Source organism: Scyliorhinus canicula, chromosome 24 (assembly GCF_902713615.1).
Source record: "Scyliorhinus canicula chromosome 24, sScyCan1.1, whole genome shotgun sequence".
Lineage (NCBI taxonomy): Eukaryota > Metazoa > Chordata > Chondrichthyes > Carcharhiniformes > Scyliorhinidae > Scyliorhinus > Scyliorhinus canicula.
The window spans coordinates 12,976,543-12,997,304 of NC_052169.1; the positions used below are offsets into that span (position 1 = coordinate 12,976,543).

The following is a 20,762-nucleotide window of genomic DNA, read 5'->3' on the forward strand; positions in this document are numbered from 1 at the left end:
ACTTTTGGGACCTATTACTGGGAAAAATGGCCAGTGAGCAGTTATAAATGAACAAAATATCGCCCCTAATCATGCTCTGATGTGTGAAGATCCATGAGTGTAGATGTATTGAAATGGCAGATGATTAATTAGCACAAATGCACGTAGCTAAATATTGGCCCTTAACCTGACTCCGCAGTTTTGGATTGGGGTGGGGGCGGGCATCCCAAAGATGCGCAGGGGAATCCCTCTTGGAAGGGCGCAGTTGAGGGTTGACCCGGCAATTGTTCAGAAGCGCAAACTTCCCCATGGACAATTGTGCTGCCATGTGAACCACCATCCAGCAAAGCCATTTAAATCACTGACTTTGGATGGTTCTGCTGGCGTTACGCTAATAGTTACTCTGCAAGAGTTCGAAGAAATAAAATCAATTTGAACTTCAGCGTAACCACACCCAGACTGAGCTCGACACTGGACAGCACCCAGCCGTACGGTATACTGAAGTTGCCCTGCACAGGTCTTACACAGGTCCCAAGCATCTCCAGTCAGTGAAGGCTCCCATAGCCGAAACTCCTATAATCCCAATGACTCATGACTCGTGACTTTACACCGCTAGTAGGAAGTTGTGGCCTATTCACTTTATCTGTTGTATTTTGTTTGCTCTTTTTTTCTTAATTTTAATTCATTGCCGAATTAATTTCACCTTTTTTATTTTTAAGCCTAGAAATGTGTGATCAGTTAATTGTTCACATTTTTTTGTAGTAAATTCATCTTTCAGTATTCCCTCAGGCCCATGAGCAGCTATCTATACACTGTTCCCTGGATCTCCGATACACTCCATTTTCCTGTGAACAAACATTTAATGAGTTGTAAGAGGCTAATAACTACAGATAATATCATAGCGCGTAAATGCCAGACATCATCATTTAAAGTATCCCAGCTCCAGAAGAACGTTTCAGATCATAAAATAATAGAATTTACAGTGCAGAAGGAGGCTATTTAGCCCATCGAGTCTGCACCGGCCCTTGGAAAGAACACTCTACTCGTGCCCACACCTCCACCCTATCCCTGTAACCCAGTAACCACAGCTAACCTTTTTGGACACCAAGGTCAATTGAGCATTGCCAATCCACCTAACTTGCGCGCCTTTGGACTGTGGGAGGAAACCCACGCAGACACTGGGGAGAACGTGCAGATTCCATACAGACAGTGACCCAAGCCAGGAATTGAACCTGGGTCCCTGGAGCTGTGAAGCAACAATGCTAACCATTGTGCTACTGTGCCGCCAATATGGATTTTTTTTTTGGGTCCCATCTTGTCAATTAACAAATACTATTACATTTTTGAGACAGTGGAGGATTCAATGGGGGTTTCACTTATTAAAGAACAGACAAGTTGAATGTCCTTTACTTACCAGGAAAGGTTAGTGTGGTTAATGAGTATTGACCACATTGCAACATGAAGGACAATGGAGAAAGTGAGTCAGTGTTGACTGAAGAGTGGGACATGGCACGACTTACTTGAAAACCTTTATCCCTTTTGTAGGGACAGGAGGTTTTACACTTCTTGTGAATTGAGACTAATCTTTACATTCAATTTTCTAAAAGCTGAAGTACAGTGCATACCTATCGATCATTAACATGTTTGTGAGCTTTAATTTATTTTCCATTAACTGCAAAATTGGTGGCTGAGTTGACTTGATGGCTAGCTTGTGGTTCGGGATAATGCCAACAGCGCAGGTTCGATTCCCGTTCTTACTGAGGGAGGTAGACTTGGGGACTGCCTCCTTGCCCTATCCCTGAGAGTAAAGGACATCCAACTTGTCTGGTTCTTTAATAAGTGGAAAGCAATGGCAAACCACAACTGACGAAAACAGCTAAGAAGATGCCTCAGGATAAAGCATCCGTAGACAATAAGCCATGAACCTGCCTTTGAGCAAAGCACACAATGAATGAATAATCTGCACAGTACTTCATGAGTGAGGATAATTTAATAAAGGAATTGTTTTGGATGCCAAGGCACATTCTGTTAAAAGACATCTATTGTACTTTTTATGTGAAAGATTGGATTTCATAATCTGGCAGGAATCTAGATTTTTGTGTCAACCAGTGTTGCTGCTGCCCCACTCCACTGGTGTTGCGGGGAAGGGGAAATGGCTGTCACAACCACTTGAGGTATAATGTGAGCCACAGCTCTGACTGGAGAAGAGAAAGCGAGTACAGAACAAGGTGCCCAGCAAATTTGTAAACATATTTTCATTCACCACCTTGGTAATGGTAGATACCAAGAATGCACAGATATTCTGATCGGCAAGGCACAGGGGTAGACCCAACGCTGGTCATTGCTAAGGTTTCAGTGAAAGGAAATACATTGACCTATTCCACTTATTAACGTCAAACATAACATATTGGCTGAAGTGAGGGTTAAGATGGGCAACATCCAACATCGCTTCTGACATGAAATCCTGGATTTCGGGAAAGGGATAGAATAGGTGCCCATATTCCAGATCCACTCGCCTCTCTTGCCCCAAAAGCGTGCAGCAGTGTTGCCAGAAATCCACCCTCAAAGCTCATGAAATAATTTATTATGGAAGACAACCGAATTGTTTTAATAATAATGTGGAGATGCCGGCGTTGGACTGGGATGAGCACAGTAAGAAGTCTTACAACACCAGGTTAAAGTCCAACAGGTTTGTTTCAAACACGAGCTTTCGGAGCACGGCTCCTTCTTCAGGTGAATGGAAAGGCTTGTTCCAGAAATGTTTATATAGACACAAAATTGCCGAGCAAAAACTTATAGCTAAGTTCCGCACGCATGAATGCGGACTCAACCGGGATCTGGGATTCATGTCGCATTACATTCGGCCCCCACCAACAAGCCTGGACTTGCAGAGGCCTACCGACTGAACTGGCTTGGGACAATTCACACCTCTTTAACCTGGAGTTACCTCTCTCTCTGCATCTTTGATGATTTGATTGCCTGCAGGTGCTCGCATTCCGGGGCATCTCTGACTGTGTCTATATAAACATTTCTGGAACAAGCCTTTCCATTCACCTGAAGAAGGAGCCGTGCTCCGAAAGCTTGTGTTTGAAACAAACCTGTTGGACTTTAACCTGGTGTTGTAAGACTTCTTACTGTTTTAATAATAAGGGAGAGGATTGTGGCAAATGCTCGAGGCAGAAATAACTTGCCTTTGTTATTGTAGCCCCTCATTGCGCCATTGGATCTGAATAACTTTGCAACACCCTGTGAATTCAAGATGGAATCAGCATTATTACAAAGTTAACATATGGCAGGTTAAAGTTTGCATGAATTTAAAGCATTGTGGTTACTGTGAGAGTTATTAAAATAGAGCTATCGGTACTCTGGCTGAGGCTAACATATGTATCATTTCCTTCCACCAGTGGCTGGATAGCTACAATTGCCTTCTTTGGGACAAATGTTGGCTCAGCGGTTGTGATGCTGATCCCAACTGTGATGTTCACGGCAGTCGCTGTGCTGTCCTTCGTCGCTCTGACTAAGGTAAAGCTAATTTGATTGCGATTGGAGTCTGGACACCTATTGTTGCTCAAAGCTAAGTGTTCGCCTGCAAAAGAGTAAGTTTTAATGAATTCGAACTTTGGTGTTATTCGCATAGCCCAGAAATTGTTATGAATCACTTTGGTTTCCTTGTTGTCAGTGCATCACCACGGTGCCATATTCTAATTTAATTTTTAATACAGACATTCAGATCCTGCCTCCACGCTGTTTAATAGTTATGGGAGCTCTCCGGTTGCTGCTTCACAGGGAGCAACACTTTGAATTTTAATATAAAATTCAGAGGAAGACCATTTGTCCTAACATGTCCGTTTGCCTTTGGGCTCTATACGTTGCCAGAATTTTAACAAAAGCTGCATCAGGTTATTCCAGATAGCCACCGACTGAGAATCCTTAGAGGCAGAATCGCATAACCCCCAAATGCAGGTAAAAGCAACACCTAAAAAGAGGGAGATGGGGGTCATCAAGGGCAAATATTAGATGACGTTCATAGATTTAGTCAAAATTTGAGCAGTCTTCTGCTTTCTTTTTCTATTTTATTTGAACTAATAAAATATCAATGTTCCCCTAATGCCACACAATTGCTGACAAATTTCTCCTTCTATGAGGAAAGCATTATTACAGTGGTTTATTCGAGGCAAACAAACATGTGGGCGCAGTTACACTAACCATGTCCTATGGTGCCCACTGAGCTGAAACATTGGAAGCAAACCAAATGGGCATTGTGCAATCCTACCCCTGGGTCAACCTCATGAGCACATTCCCAGTTCGAAAGGACCATGTTAAGATGCAAATAGTATGATACCGCTCGACAGCAGAGTAGAACATTACTGTTTGATTAACTCAGTGTTTTATTGCCTTTAAAGCTCCTCAGTTCTATTATTTACTTCCCCAGGTTTGGTTGGATTGTTTAGGCCTTTTTTGTTCTCCTGGTTGTTTTTACTTCCTTCATGTTCTTTCCCTCTTTCCTTCTCTGCAAAAGTGACAGCAGCAGAGCATTAACTGTGCGGACCATAAGACATGGGAGCAGAAATGGACCATTTGATGCATCAAGCCTGCTCTGCCATTCACTGAGATCATGACTGATCTAATGTGATACTTATCCCCATTGCCCTTGATTTCTTCACTGAATAAAAATTGGTCCATCTCAGCCTTGGACACACTTTGCGACCCAGCCTCTACAGCCCTCTGCTGTAAAGAATTCCACAGATTCACTACCATCTGAGAGAAGAAATTCCTCTTCATCTGTTTCTTATACGGGCCGACCTCCTTGCTGTGAAATTATGCCCTCTGGTTCTAGAATCTCCGACAAGGGGAAACAACCTCTCAGCATTGATCCTGTCAAGCCCCCTGAGAATCCTAATCTCTCCATAAAGTCACCCCTCATTCTTCTAAACTCCAGTGCATACAGGCCCAACCTACTCAACCTCTCCTCATATGAAAATCCCTCAATATCTGGGATCAACCTAGTGAACCTTCTCGACTACCTCCAATGCCAGTATATTTTCCTTAGATACAGGGACCAGTATTCCAGGTGTGGCCTAACTAATGCCTTGTATAGTTTCAGCAGGACTTCCATATTTTTGTACCCCATCCCCTTTAAAATAAAGGCCAACATTCCATTTGCCTTCTCAATTACCTGCAGAACTTGCATGCTAGCTTTTTTGTGAAATCCCTCCGTGCTGCAGTTTTCTGCAGTATTTCTCCTTTTTTATATAATATTCGGCTCCTTTATTCCTCCTACTAAAGTGCATAACTTCACATTTTCCTACACTATGTCCTAACCGCCAAGTTTTAGCCCACTCATTTAACCTGTCTGTATCCCTCTGTAGACTCTGTCGTCCTCACCATTTGCCTACCCACTTATTTTTGTGTCATCCGCAAATCGTATATTCCCTTCCCTCATAGTACATAGAGTACATAGAACATACAGTGCAGAAGGAGGCCATTTGGCCCATCGGGTCTGCACCGACCCACTTAAGCCCTCAATTCCACCCTATCCCCGTAACTCAATAACCCCATCTAACCTTTTTGGTCACTAAGGGCAATTTATCATGGCCAGTCCGCCTAAGACTGTGGAAAGAAAGCAGAGCACCCGGAGGAAACCGGCACAGACACTGGGAGAACGTGCAGACCCCGCACAGGCAGTGACCCAGCAGGGAATCGAACCTGGGACCCTGGCGCTGTGAAGCCACAGTGCTATCCACTTGTGCTACCATGCTGCCCTCGTCGGAGTCATTAATATGTAGTAAATCAGGAAGATATGCCCCTGTGTGCACTGTGCACGTGCAAATGCTATACTGAAACTCGTGGTCTAAAATATATTTTCGCCTCTTGAGGTGTTGTGGTTTGCCCTAGGAAATCCATTGGTAGACTATGATAATGATATGGCCTTGGTCAGTCTCGGCAGGGAGGGCATTTTATTTTGGGCCTTTCTTAAATGCATTGAAAGGCCCTATATTGCATACTTTACCCAGTGGGGGTCATCCCATGGTCCATGTTTTTGTGGCGTCAAGCTATTTTTCTCTCTCTGTCTTGTGAATAGGAAGTGGAATTTAAGGGAAAGGTGAACTGGCGGGGGTGGGGGACATATTACATGATATGTAGGACAGCCGAGGATTTTTCTCTGGTCACTCACTTATCGCACAGTTAGGCTGTGGTGAGGAGTGTTGTACGTTGGGGATGAGGGAGGGAAAGGGATTTAAATGAAAGGATAAGAACTTCAAGTTCGCGGTGGTGGGGAACCAGAAGCCACTGCAAACTAGCGTGGGCTAGAGTGATGGGTATATGGAATGTGTCCTGGATTGCAAATTTTGAATGTGCCGGATTAGTGGGCATTTTATGGATGGCTACTCCAGTTGAGCTCAGAAATAAGTGAGGGTTTCACTGGCAGATTTCTTGGGAGTTGAGGCTGAATATCTGCATCTCACTCATCTTCCAGTCAGTAAGATAATGACAGGAAAGCGGAGTTGTTCAAAGAGTGGCATCTGTTTTCAGATTTTGGTTTAAGTAGCAAGTTTGTCAGGGAACCGACTTGGAAAAATTAGTGAATGTGACGGTATGAAGAGTCTGGATTAACATGCAGAACTGAAATGCCGATCACTGAAACATGCAGGATTATTGACTATATCTGGGAATGTTAGTTCCGCTCCCTTACAATGTGGAGCAGTAAATCTTCCAGACCAAATGCCCCCTTGGCAATCGATGTAATCCTGACTAGGGCCGAATTATTATCAGCATCTACTAATACATTTCCCAGTGCAAGCCGCAACACCTCCAAGGCAAAAATAAATATTTGGGCCATGGGTTTCCGTGTAGCATTTTCACATGCACAGATCTTCCTTATTCGCATTGTTCAGGTCACTTGAAAGTTTTTGTGACGTCTTTCACAGCGGGCAACTGTTCCTAAAAGTCCACCTTTTCCGTTTCGATCAGGAAAGGTGTCTTTTTCTCTATTTTTGCTCTTGCAGAGACGCATTCCAAGGCTCCCAGCCATACAATAATAATCTGTATTGCCGCAAGTAGGCTTACATCAACACTGCAATGAAGTTACTGTGAAAATCCCCTAGTCACCACACTCCGCCGCCTGTTCGGGTGCACGGGGGGGGGGAGAGAATTCAGAAAGTCCAAATTACCTAACAGCACGTCTTTCGGGACTGGTGGGAGGAAACCCGCTCAGACACTAGGAGAGCATGCAGACTCCGCGCAGACAGTGACCCAAGCCAGGAATCAAACCTGGGACCCTGGTGTTGTGAGGCAGCGGTGCTAACCACTGTGCCACCGTACCGCAATTAGGGGTTTGGGAGCTGTTTGATTGAGTTTGGTCTGCATTACTGTAACATAACGTTCAGAATGTCTCACAAAGCAGATATCAGAAGAACGCGTTTATTTTCGATATGTAGATGTTAATCTTTTGATCAAGTATTCATCAGTGAAAGTGACCAGAATCCTGAGCTGCTTAATCACGTTCAGCTGGATTCTGTGGGTTCTGACTTTTCAGCAAGTATACTGTTTGAACAGGTTCAGTATGTTAATACGGAAGGTCATTTTTCTCAACAGCGTTGGGAAGCATTACTCCCTTTGTTTTCTGCAGGCTTGAAAATATGCGCGGCTGGCGAGCTGCATATTTTATTTCCTGTTTCAAATCAAACAGTATCTCCCGCAGTTTGCCAATTTAATTTGGGAGGCCGTGATGATAAGTCAGATGTATGCTGAAATTCCCATTCATCTAGAAACCTGTGATCTGCACACCCACAAAGGCGAAATGCAGTCTATTGAGAATCCATTTTTAAAAAGCCTTGCATGGTCCCAGGAACTGGATTTGTTCGTTAATTGAATCAGTGTTATTTATAATGGAATAAGCCGGAACCCCTTGATCAAATAAAACATCTGCTAATTAAATCCATGAGTCAACCTGATCTGAGATTTGAACAGCCCGTTTGAACATTAAAGCTGCGAATTGAAGAATTGCTGTTGACTGCATATAACACAGAGGGGGGCCCCCCTGTTTTCTTGACAGCATCAGAGGTTCATTTGTTGTTGTCCCATGTGCTGCGTGTGTGGTTATGATTGCCTCAAAACGGGGCTGGGTTCTGTCACGCATTGGCCTTGGGTAAATCGGAGAATGCCGTGTGTGACGGTGTTGCCAAAACTGCTTGGGTCACTGTCTGCGCGGAGTCTGCACGTTCTCCCTGTGTCTGCCTGGGTGTCCTCCGCGTGCTCCGATTCCCAAAGACATGCTTGTTAGGTGAATTAGACATTTAAATTCTCCCTCCGTGTACCCGAACAGGCGCCGGAATGTGGCGACTAGGGGATTTTCACAGTAACTTCATACTTGTGGCAATAAAAGATGAATGCAAAGCTACTTGTGACACGAATAAAGATTTATTATTGTTTGAATGTAAAAACTTTTTGAAAGAAAGAACCAATTCAGATTTTGTCATGTGCTCATTTTAACTGGCATGGTGGTGAGGATGTCGGTCTTTTGTATTTCATGAAAAAGAACATGAACAGTAGCTTCATTTTGTCAGTGACTTTACGTTTTTGCATTTTGAATCTGTTCAGTGTGTGTTTGATTAATGATGTATTAGAATAACTGTAAAGCTAATGAGTGCAGCTGCCACTTTTTTGGAATCAATTACGATGCCATTAGCGTACATTGCCAATGTAAACAAATGCCATGTCCTGCAATTAATTTTGTGTAAAGTTCACCTACTGGAGAGCTGCGTGTTCTGGGTTCTGTCTGGCTTTTTGACACTAGAATTATGATGCTGGTTTCTAGTAGTTAACGAGCCATGGTGTGTTTTGATATAAATGGTTCCTTGTTCATTGCACGAGATGCTGAGTTATCCAACTCCATTGCAGTTTACAGCATGAGAGGTCTTCATAGACGAGCAGGATACGGAGGCAATGGTTTAATGCTGTTGAGTTGTCAGCATTTGTTTGGATTTATCCATTTTACCAATTAAGCTCCCATCAACAGTGCTGACCTTCTAATGAACTGTTATTCTGCAGCTTGACCTATTAGATCAATAGTGTGGAGAGTACAATATGGAAGTCGATGATTCCCATAAACGTGGTCTTGTTGAGGCATGTTTTGGATTTGTTGCATGTTTATGGGATTTATATGTTCGACAAATCTGGTTCACAAGTGACCATCTTTCCTCTCCTTGCATTTATTCACCCACCGCCCCCTACCCCATCAAGCAGAATAAACATTGACCAGTAGCTTCCTGGCTCCCCAGCGCACCCGACCGGAGTCAGGTAGGCCGTGCGCCACAGGATTTTAGCAATGTTGGGTCAGTACAGAGTGGCAATCCGCCGCTGATTGCCTCTGAAGAAGTTGTGACCCAATAAATCAAACATAGCACCTTCACTGTGGTCCAAATCTTCATATCATTGTTGACTGATTGTGGTTTGAGATGCAGTTTAAAGTTTTGAGAAATGAAAATAATAAGATTATCTCTTGTTTAATAAAGTGCAGCCAATCTTTCTTTTGTATTCGTTCATGGGATGTGGGTGTTGCAGGCTCGGCCAGCATTTGTTGTCCATCCCTAATTTCTCTTGAAGTGGTGGTGAGCTCCTTCCTTGAACTGCAGCAGTCCACGTGTTGTAGGAGCCAGCACGGTGCTGTTCGGAAGGGAGCTCCACGGTTTTGGCCAAGTGACCATGAAGGGAAAGGGATGGTGATATAATTCCAAATGAGGGAGGTGTGTGTATTGGAGGGGAACTTGCAGGTGATGGTGTACCCATGGTTCTGCTGCCCTTGTCCTTCTGGGCGGGTTTAGAAAGTTCTGTCGAAGGAACCTTGATGAATTGCTGCAGTGCATCTTGTAGATGGTGTACACTGCTGCCACTCTGCATTGGTGATGAAGGGAATGAATGTTGAAAGCGGTGAATGGGGTGCCAATCAAGTGGGCTGCTTTGTCTGGATGGCGTTGAACATTTTGAGTTTAGTTGGTGTTGCACTCATCCAGGCAAGCGGAGAGCATTTCATCACGTGTCTGACTTGTGTCTTGTAGATGGTGGGACAGGCTTTGGATGGGTGGTTGGGGAGAGGGTGCAGGAGGTGAATTGCTCTCTGGAAAATTCCCAACCTCTGACCTGCTCTTGTAGCCACATTATTTATATAGCTGGTCCAGCTCAGTTTCTGGTCAATGGTAACCGCCAAGATGCTGATTGTGGGGGTTCAGTGAAGGTAGTGCCAATGAATGTCATGGGGAGATGGTTAGATTCTCTCTTGTTGGAAATGGTCATTGCCTGGCACATGTTTTGCGGGGATGTTACTAATGTAAAGAACATTTAGATTGATTTGCCTATCTGTGTGTACATCATGTAACTATAGTATTGGATAACAGTGTTGAGCTGGCAAATGCACAAATGGAGTAAGCTAAGTTGGCAGCTATCTGTCTCATACTTCTTTAGTCTTGGTTTTCTTAATTTATAACTTGCGGGAATATATACAAAGAGTAAATATTGATTTGTTGGAATTTTGCTGTAATCAGCATTAAAAGTAACCATAGACTGAGCTCTGTATAAAATAAACGCAGCATCAATTTGGACAATAAATTGAGCTTTAGTCATTAGGTGTACCTGTATTTGGGGAGGGGGGATCAGTTGGTTGGACGGCTGGTTCGTGATGTGTGTGCTGCAAACAGTACAGGTTCAATTCCCCTCTCGGCTGATGTTCGCCATGAAGGCCCTGCCTTGCCCGAGGTGCGGTGACCTTCTGGTTAAATCACCACCAGTCAGCTCTCTCTCTCTCTCTCACACACAGGGGGGAGAGCAGCCTATGCTCCTCTGCGAAAATGACGACTTGCATTGAGAAGGAATAAGCTTTACATAATACATGGCAAAACCTACTGCAAATATTAGTCATGCTTTTGCAAGCTACTGTGTTATCTCTTACACAGTCGGCAGATCCAGAGAAATGTTGGCACCCTATGAATCTGAATAAATATGCATTAAAATTATCCAGCTGTTGGCTGTATCTTTATTACTAGAACACGTGTTTTAATATACTGAAACATTTGCAGAAAGTATTTCCAGCCACTATCTGCCTGCTATTCTGGTTTACTATTTCAACTTTAAAAGCGACCCATTTCTTTTGACTCTAACTTAATTTATTTATCTCATGGTTTCTCTTCTTTTAAAAAAAATAAAATAAAACCTACATACTTATTTCCCTCCGAGCTCTTCTTGGCCATTTTGGAGGTGAGCACAATTTTTTTAATTTTTTTTTTAAAGGACTCATTTTTTTGTTGGTCTTTGATTTTAGTCCATGAAGGAAGCCAAAGAAAGAGCAGTGCCCCTGTGTTGAAAATTGGCTTCAGTCTATTCGAGTGGCAGCGTATAGAAGCCAGAGGTTCTGCTGCCATTTGAATGTACTCCTCCGCTGGAGTGAGCTGATCAGTGATGCAGTAATAATCTTTATTAATAATCTTTATTGTCACAAGAGCGCTTACATTAACATTGCAATGAAGTGACTGTGAAAAGCCCCGAGTCGTCACATTCCAGCGCCTGTTCGAGTATACTGAGGGAGAATTCAGAATGTCTAATTCACCTAACAAGCACGTCTTTCGGGACTTGTGGGAGGAAACCGGAGCGCCCGGAGGAAACCCACACAGACACTGGGAGAACGAGCAGACTCCGCACAGACAGTGACCCAAGCCGGGAATCGAACCTAGGACCCTGGCGCTGTGAAGCCATAGTGCTAACCACTCTGCTACCGTGCTGCTGTGGTCTTCGCTTTAATTTCCGATTAAGGGGCAATTTAGCTTGGCCAATCCACCTACCCTGTACATCTTTGGGTTGTGGGGGTGAGACCCACGGAATGTGCAAACTCCACACGGACAGTGATCGGGGCTAGGATCGAATTCGGGCCCTCTGCGCTGTGAGGCAGCAGTGCCAGCCCCTGTGTCGCCCTTTCATTTTTTATTTTGGTGATAAATTTCTGACCCCATTCCCTGCATTATCTCTTTGTTTACATGGAGAATTAAAAACTAATAAAACCCGTAAGGGACTCAGAAAAACTTTTTTTAACGCAGAGAGTGGCTGATGTGGTAGTTGCTATAGATAGCATTTTTTTTTTTAATTGATTTATTGGATGTGGACATCACTGACTAGGCCAACGTGTGCAGAGAGATCTGGGTGTGCTAGTGCATGAATCACAAAGTTGGTTTACAGGTGCAACAGGTGATTACGAAGGCAAATGGAATTTTGTCCTTCATTGCTAGAGGGATGGAGTTTAAGACTAGGGAGGTTATGCTGCAATTGTATAAGGTGTTAGTGAGGCCACACCTGGAGTATTGTGTTCAGTTTTGGTCTCCTTACTTGCGAAAGGACGTACTGGCACTGGAGGGTGTGCAGAGGAGATTCACGAGGTTAATCCCAGAGCTGAAGGGGTTGGATTACGAGGAGAGGTTGAGTAGACTGGGACTGTACTCGTTGGAATTTAGAAGGATGAGGGGGGATCTTATCGAAACATTTAAAATTATGAAGGGAATAGATAGGATAGATGTGGGCGGGTGAAAGCAGAACTAGGGGGCATAGCCTCAAAATAAGGGGAAGTAGATTTAGGACTGAGTTTAGGAGGAACTTCTTCACCCAAAGGGTTGTGAATCTATGGAATTCCTTGCCCAGTGAAGCAGTTGAGGCTTCTTCATTAAATGGTTTTTAAGGTAAAGATAGATAGTTTTTTGAAGAAAAAAGGGATTAAGGGTTATGGTGTTCGGGCCGGAAAGTGGAGCTGAGTCCACAAAAGATCAGCCATGATCTCATTGAATGGCGGAGCAGGCTCGAGGGGCCAGATGGCCGACTCCTGCTCCTAGTTCTTATGTATTGCCCGTCCCTAGTTTGCCTCGAGAAGGTGGTGGTGAGCCGCCGGTTTGAACTACTGCTGTCTGGGATTTAGGTGCACCCACCGTGCTGTTAGGGAGGGAGTTCCAAGATTTGTACACCCAGCTGGTAACTGAGGGAAGCAGCATGGGGGGGGGGGGGGGGGGGGGGGGGGTGTGTGTGAGAAAGCTTGGTGTGTAGCAGAAACACCTGTACTTCGCTGTTGCTCCGAGCAGCCTGTTTGCAGGCTGTACCGTTACGTTCTACTAAATTTAGCATGTTTTTCTGAAATAGATAGAATTTACAGCGCAGAAGAAGGCCATTCGGCCCATCAAGTCTGCACTGGCCCTTAGAAGGAGCACCCTACTTGAGTCCTACTTTTTGTGTAATTTTTGTAAAATTGGATTCTGTAATTTTGTCATTTTCTAATCACAGGTTCATAACTACTACCGCGGCAGTGGTGGAAGCATGAGCAAGGCGCAGGAAGAATGGACTACGGGCGCATGGAAGAGCCCACATGTGCAGCAGGCAGCCCAGCAGGCTGCTGTCGGCGCGGTGCAAGGGACCGTGCAAACCCCGCAATACACCGAGTATTCGGACACTCCCAACTATGCGTACAACAACCAGATGTAAGAACACCCCCACCCCCCCCATTGCATCAGTGCACCTCGCCTGTTTACGGAGCCCCGAAATGTGTTTTCTTTCCGTCTGTATGGCTTCGATAATAAGAGCTCGGTCCTTCGAAAGCGGCTAATAATTTTGTGGTGTACTCGTTACAAACCCGAACGGCCGTGACTGTAGAACAATGTGCAAATACCTTTTTTAAACAATGTGATGTTATTGGTATTGGAATTGTTTGTGAAGATATAAGTCACTTTCAACTTGAGCAAAAAGAAACAAAAAAAATCGCGCACACCCACGCGCATACAAGAGTAATATCTGGTAGTCTAATAACACTGACGCCGACAATGCTAGGAATAATCAGGTATTTTCTGAGTGGGTGCAGAAGAATCTCCTGCCCATGTATTGCAACGCACTCGCAGTATTGATGGTTAGTTTTGATGTATTTTACAACAGCATTGTGAGTACCAACCCGCAAGGCTGTTTTGTGGAACGCTTGTTGTATAATCCAGTTTTGTAGAGATAACGTGATGGCGCAAACTAACTACGGATCCCGGAATCGCAGCAAGTTTCATTTATCATAGCTTGTATAATTTATGCAACGATCAACCATGTACCTGTGGGCACCGTGACTTCTAAAGAAAAGTACACAAGGGTCTTTCCGTTTTGAGCTCACCGTGGATTATTTCACGCACGTGCATTTGAAAGAGATGCTCTTCGCCCTCCAACCTAATTGGGCCCTTCAAACAAGCAAATCTGCTACTCTACTGATTATTGTAAAGCTAGAGTTAATACAGAATGTTGAATTATGTGTGTGGAGTGGGCAACATAATTGGTAACCATCCCGTCTTGGTTGTTTCAACACACAGGGGGGGGGTTTAACTTGAGGAATAGATCTGCTTGTTTGATCACTGCTAATATTGGGAAGAACATCTGGATTCTTAGTGTGTGCTCCTGCATCATGTTTGCTGCAAGCACGATTGGATATAAATTTTAAATACTATCCTAGTTACACCTCCTCTCAGGAATTTGAGTGAACCGCATCTTTGCAGCGTAGTCATGCTTTGCCTTGCATTTGAAGCCAGGAACGCGACTAGTTGCAAAGGGATCACATCGCAGTGTACAGGAGATTTTCTTTTCTTCAAACTCGCTCATTTTAATTGGCATTTAAATTTTTTTTCTGATTGTTTTCTTGATTTGTTTCACCAATCCTATTTTCTCTAGGCTATAGCAAGCACATGGGAGTTTCTAGGGCATTGAGCACCGGTAAAAGGTGGGCCATTGATTTCCAAGGGGGGAGAAATGAGGGTAGCAATGCACAACAGGGTAGAGGCAGTATGCCAATAATGTCGCTGTTTGTTGACCCTAGTATGCTTACTGCCTTCCATTCCTTTCACTCCACCATCTAGGCTTTTCCTCCATGTAGCTCCTTCAGGTGGGTCTAAAATAAGGGACCCCAGAGAACTACTGTTACAATGGGGTAAAAGATGACCATTGATCTCATGCACATTAAAGCATAGGGCTGCTAGACTTGGGACTTGAATATCCAGCTACAAGCAATAAGCATAGCTTGCACCCTCCATTTCCATATTTGGTGCGTTCTGGATGGGGAAATCAGGAGCTTAGTTGCCATTTGAGACTCCAGCTTGATGCCACAATCTGTCTGTCTCTCAGCATATGGAAATTTGTTATCCATTTGTCTTTCATAGTTCAAGATCATTGAACTCGGCATGGCCTGTAGCAAGTGCAGTAACGCTCCGTTACCCGAGACAGAAACGTGGATGGGTAGGTTCAAGGGATGCCAAACTGAACATGAGGATCAAGCTCATGGAATCAAATGCAGAGATGTGGCAAGTTAATGTTGTTCTTTCAAGTCAATTGTCAGGTCTTTAGTTACCCAACTATTTAAAACTGGTGGAAAAATTGGCTTGGAATTGACACTCAATCTTGCAAATTTTCCAATTAGCTTTGATCAGTATTGCAAAAATAAATGTCTTATTTGCAAAGCTGCTGTGATGTTCAAATCTCAAAATATTCTCATTCGGGGAGATGTAGAAAGTTAATTAATTTTATATAAATGTTAAATATAATCTCGTTAGAAAAAACTAATTTAAAATTGTGTGAATTATGATTGAATATATGAGGTGTACATAAAGAGTATTTAAGGTGTACATTCAAACTGTGGTGTGGTGAGCTTAAGTGTAAGTCGTATAAATTGTCTGCATGTATTCCAGAAGGTGCGTCTCTGGTGTTCTGGGTTGCCCACATACTTCAAAACTGTTTTGACCTGCTGCTCTTTATTCTGGGGACTACAGAAATAGTGCTGTAGTCTGTAGTACAAACAGTATCTTGTTTTGCGTGCAACTTTTATCTTTTTTTTTCCAAAAGTGTATTTACAAAGACACCATCCTCTGCTCTGGCTGATTTATATCTTATTACTCCCCAAATTTCCAGTTCAGAACATTTCTCCCAAAGTCGCTCCTTTTTTATTTACACATAATTGTAGAATTTGGCAATCTTGAGCCTAGACTAACTTATTTTGCCGATGCTAGCACCTAGAGAAGGTTCTGTCTGCATAAAAGTGGGTATCACGAGAAAACATTCCGTCTGTATTAAGGTGGGAATCATGATCCAGAATTGTGCTTTGTGAGAAGATGTTACGCAAATCTGACCTGAGAGCATAACTACATTTAAATGTAACGTTTGTTCATTGCACGACGGGAGTGAATAATGGTTTAATAAACTCAACACTTGTGGCTTACAAAGCTGAAATCCCTATACCGTTTCACAAATTATGCAGCCCATTGTATGTTTCACAGTAAAATTGTTTTTTGAGTTGTTTCATTGTCTTGATGATTTTCTGTAAATAGTTGAAGTGATGTAAAAAGAAAATCCTAATTGTGAAAATTCTAATTAGATTTTTTTTTTTTTTAACACTTTTAACCACTACTTGATTGAATGCAGAATTCCTTGCATAAAAATACAGACTGTCGTCCATAATCAGTTCAGGTGCTTAATTTCATCCCAGGCACAGTTCACAGAATCCCCACAGTGCAGAAGCAGGCCATTCGGCCCACATCTCCACAGTCACCCAAGGCTGGAATCAAACCTGGGTCCCTGCCGTTGCGAGGCAGCAGTGCTAGCCCACTGTGTTTTAATCAAAAATTGATTCACTTTTTCTCTCATTGTTATCCTTTAACTGCAGGGGAATTACATTGCTACAGAATAATTCTAAAAATCCATGTATAACCGCGTATGAACTATTTGTTTGGATGAAATGATTGTGTTTGTATGAAGCCATTTATCTAACACCAGGACCAAGTGACAATTGCCTTCTGGCACCTCAATATCTTGCAAGTAAACAGGAGCAATTGGCTAACCCAGTAGACTGTAGTGAAAAAAATGTAATTTTCCTGGTGTTTTCTCTTTGAATAATTGGACTTCCTGATGAATTTCTAATCGACTGTAGATGATTAATTTGAGATTTTTAGTGTCCACAGTAACTTGTATCAGAATGATAATAGCAGGGATTTGGCATGGACTGCTGACGGTAACTATGTTTCACCACGGTGGAAGGATGTCTAGAGGCAAGAATATTTTCAGCACCGCTTTAAGGTGACTAGGCGCAGCGAGGTGAAACACTAGAGTCTCTGCTGATGCCACGCCTATTGACGACAGGTATCCGAGAATAACTGGCCTGTTGGCTGAATTGTTTCTTGCCACAGAATTGAATGAATACATGGAACTGCAATTTCCCGAATTTTTTTGAACAATTAATGCCGGGTTGAATACCCCACTGCTAGGCCCGACTGAAGATTGAGCCAAGCAGGCCGTCGCCCCTTTCCTTGCACATCACAGTACGTTGGAATACACCCTGTTCCGCTGTGCTTTGTAATGTCAATTTTGCTCCCTGAAGAAGCCACGACAATGCGATAGGCTTATGTTGACATTTATTAATCCATTCCAATGCATTAAAATAAGGTGGTTTAATATAAAAGCAGATGCTCCTGGCAGCTTGATGCAGGGTAATTCTACTGCCGCATTGTAGACGTGTAGCGTTAATTACAGTTGTTGTATTTCTTAAATCATATTTTTCAGGAAACGGAATCACGCGATTTTTCATTTTGTTCATTCCTTTTTGATTTGCCCAGCTGCCTGGTTCTGTTTATTTGCACTGATCTAATTTACATGTTTTTTTTAATTGCACACTTGCAACTCCCCCCCCCCCCCCCCCCCCCCCCTTTCCAAAGCTGCCCAGATGAGAGCCTTCAGGAACTCAGCCATAGCACTTTTTCTTGCTCCTAATTAGTTCCAATTTATTTAAATTCTTCAAATCTAATTGTGAGTTTGTGGTTCTCTCCCCCCCCCCCCCCCCCCCAAAAAAGTTTGTTTTCTAACGGGGGGGGGGGGGTCCCAACGAGGTGTTGATCATGCAATGGGAACGAGGAGGTTGGTGGAGCTGTTTACACTATTTCATTTTTCAAGGAACCAGTTTAAACTGAGCGACCAATTTGCCCAGGAAAGAAAATCCCTTTTATTTCGCCGAGGAGCATCTTTTATGACTGTGCTTTGCATTGCTGAAGAGTCTTAAAGCTGTTTTAAAGCTCGTCCATTTCAACTGAAGTTGGAAGCCAGGGTCCAGGAATGTGCGTTCTTCCTCCCCCACCAGTTGCATGTCGCAATTGGGAACTGCTTTTTCAAAGATACATATTTATTAAGACCACAACCTGAGTAATTGAAATCCAAAGTTTGGTTAATCCCTGGCAGAGGGTTGTGTTAGAGTAAATAAACTTAGGACATGCTGGCACAAAACGAAAAGTGTAGCCATTGTGTTTTGAAACAAAAACTGGTGAATGTGAGCTGCCATTTCTAGAGTGAATCATGTCGATCACTCATCTGTACCATTTTTCATCATCCAGAAGCACTTGAAACTGTAAATATATTTTTTAAAAGTAATATATTAATCATGCTTCATTAAGGCTGCTGTGTACTGGGGCTACATGGAAATTTGTGTCTCTAATGGTGGCTTTTGGAGTTTAATTTGGTGGTACAGTTGAGGCATTAGAATTAACTTGAGTATTGATATCCAGTATCTTAATTATGAGTAATAATTTGAAATAGCTTTGTGTGACATGGCATTGTGAGTCTCTATTATGGTTCTTTCAAATCCTAGCTTATGCAAAAATGTTGATACACGACCCCCGACTAAACATGGTACTGCTGTTTTGGTCAGTTAAGGTTCACTGTTTAACTCCTAAACTATTCTCCTTCTAATCGCACAGTGCAACTTATTAACAGACCTCTTACAGTTTACAGGAAAGGGCATTTCTACAAAAAAAAAAGCTAAAGAATTGTCACCATGTGTGTGTCGTTTAATAGCTACTGTGCTAATGCATATGATATGTAGAAAGTATTGTCTCTATTGTTTTATTACCTTTTACAGTACAGTAATTCTTCAAAATGAGTGTCCACCTTTTTTCCTATTGAGAAATTATATCACTGTCATTCCAGTGCGTCAATGTGTCAATGTCATTCTGGAGAAATAAATGGTAAAACCCAGTTTTATTATCTCATTCTGTTTTTTTTTTAAGATGAGTGTTGCAAATTCTTATTTCCCATCTCACCCAGGACAATGAGTCCCATCAATAGAAGCACATACACCCATCTCCAAAATAGAATTTAATAGTACCAATTGCTATGGTTGGCCTGATTAAGAATTCCTCCGTCATGGCCATTTGTAAATTGGAATGCAGTGCGAAAATTCTAAATTATGCGACACATTTGGGAAAAACAAATCCCTGTTTTTTAAACTATGGAAATTGCCATTTCTTAAGGACATACTTAATCTGAGATTCTAACTGGACGTATATAGTCTGAGATTCTAACTGGACGTATAACAGGATGTATATAACGTATGAAATGAAAATCGCTTATGTCACAAATAGGCTTCAATGAAGTTACTGTGGGAAAACCCCTAGTTGCCACATTCCGGCACCTGTTTGGGGAGGCTGGTACGGGAATTGAACCTGCGCTGCTGTCCTTGGTCTGCTTTACAAGTCAGCTATTTAGCCCACTTGTGCTAAACCAGGCCCTATAATCTGCAATTCTAACTACAAGCGAGCAGAGTTAGCCAATTAATCCTAAAGTGGGAATCTAAATGCATACTTTCAAGGTTCAGAGTGTCTTGTTTTTATGTTGCAGGATGACCCAATATAATTATTGTAGACTAACTTTAATTAAGAACAGAATATATATACAATTGCAGACTTGCTGCCTAGGCCTCCAGCCTTTACAATGTAATGTCAGTCTTAACCTGGCAGGGGTGAAACCATGATCAAGAAAGCGATGAGCCTAGCCCACAGCACTTTCCGTGCACTGATGCCTGTGATGTCTCCAAGTGTGGGTTACATGACTGCAACATTTATGGCAGTGGGGGACTATGTAAAATAACATAATGTCGCCACAGTCGCAGAGGACCATAGGCTGCTCTCCCCTTTGAGTGCTGACAGATAGTAATTTAAACAGAAGGCGGGACCTTCTCAGAATCACCGAAAACTGCAGTGCAGAAGAGGCCCTTTGGCCCATCGAGTCTGCACCTACGTATGCAAGCCCCCCCCCCCAAGCTCACCTGCCAGCACTTGGCCCATAGCCTTGAATTTTATGGCGTGCCAAGTACTCATCCAGGCACTTTTTAAGGATGTGAGGCATCCCCCCTCTACCACCCTCCCAGGCAGTGCATTTCAGACCATCGCCACTCTCTGGGTAAAAGTTTTTCCTCACATCCCCCCTTCCCCCAGGAAATCTCCCACCCCTCACTTTGCACTTGGTGTCTCCTCGTAACTAACTCTTCAACTAAGGGGAACAGCTGCTCCCTATCCACCCTGTCCATGCCCCTCAAAATCTTGTAGACATCAACCAGGTCACCCCTCAGTCTTCTCTGTTCCAGCGAAAACAACCCAGGCCTATCCAACCTCACTTGCATGTTCCAACCAATGGCAACATTCAGTAGAATCTTCTCTGCACCCCCTCTAGAGCAATGTCTTCCTTCCTGTGATGTGAATTGCCCACAGTACTCCAGTTGTGGCCTCACTGAATGACCTCAGCCGGTAGGGGAATTGAACCCATGCTGTTGGCCTCGCTCTGCGTCACGAGCGTGCCGTCCAGCCAACTGGCCTCATGCCAAAGTCAGTTGACCCACTCAACACCGTATTATCTCTAATATGACAGCTTTAGAAGTTCAATGTTTAAAAAGTTTGGGAGGGAGATGTTTCAGAGCAGTGAAATGTTTT

The 20,762-nt window shown here is 43.2% G+C and overlaps 1 protein-coding gene and 1 non-coding gene across 5 annotated transcripts in view; both read left to right on the forward strand.

Annotated features, from left to right (window-relative positions):
• LOC119956911 (secretory carrier-associated membrane protein 5-like) overlaps positions 1-19,032 on the forward strand; it is an 81,695-nt gene extending 62,663 nt beyond the window's left edge. For 3 of the 4 annotated variants that reach the window (XM_038784472.1, XM_038784473.1, XM_038784474.1), the window contains 2 exons: positions 3,384-3,501; positions 13,288-13,485. In XM_038784472.1, coding sequence (XP_038640400.1) covers positions 3,384-3,501; positions 13,288-13,485 — 316 coding nt within the window. Of the gene's footprint in view, positions 1-3,383; positions 3,502-13,287 lie in introns of all 4 variants that reach the window. The other variant, XM_038784471.1, reaches the window with a different exon arrangement.
• A 746-nt stretch (positions 19,033-19,778) lies between these two features.
• Positions 19,779-19,937, forward strand: LOC119956949. Its single transcript, XR_005458715.1, has one exon. It is a non-coding gene; the product is annotated as a U1 spliceosomal RNA (small nuclear RNA).
• Positions 19,938-20,762: the final 825 nt, after the last annotated feature.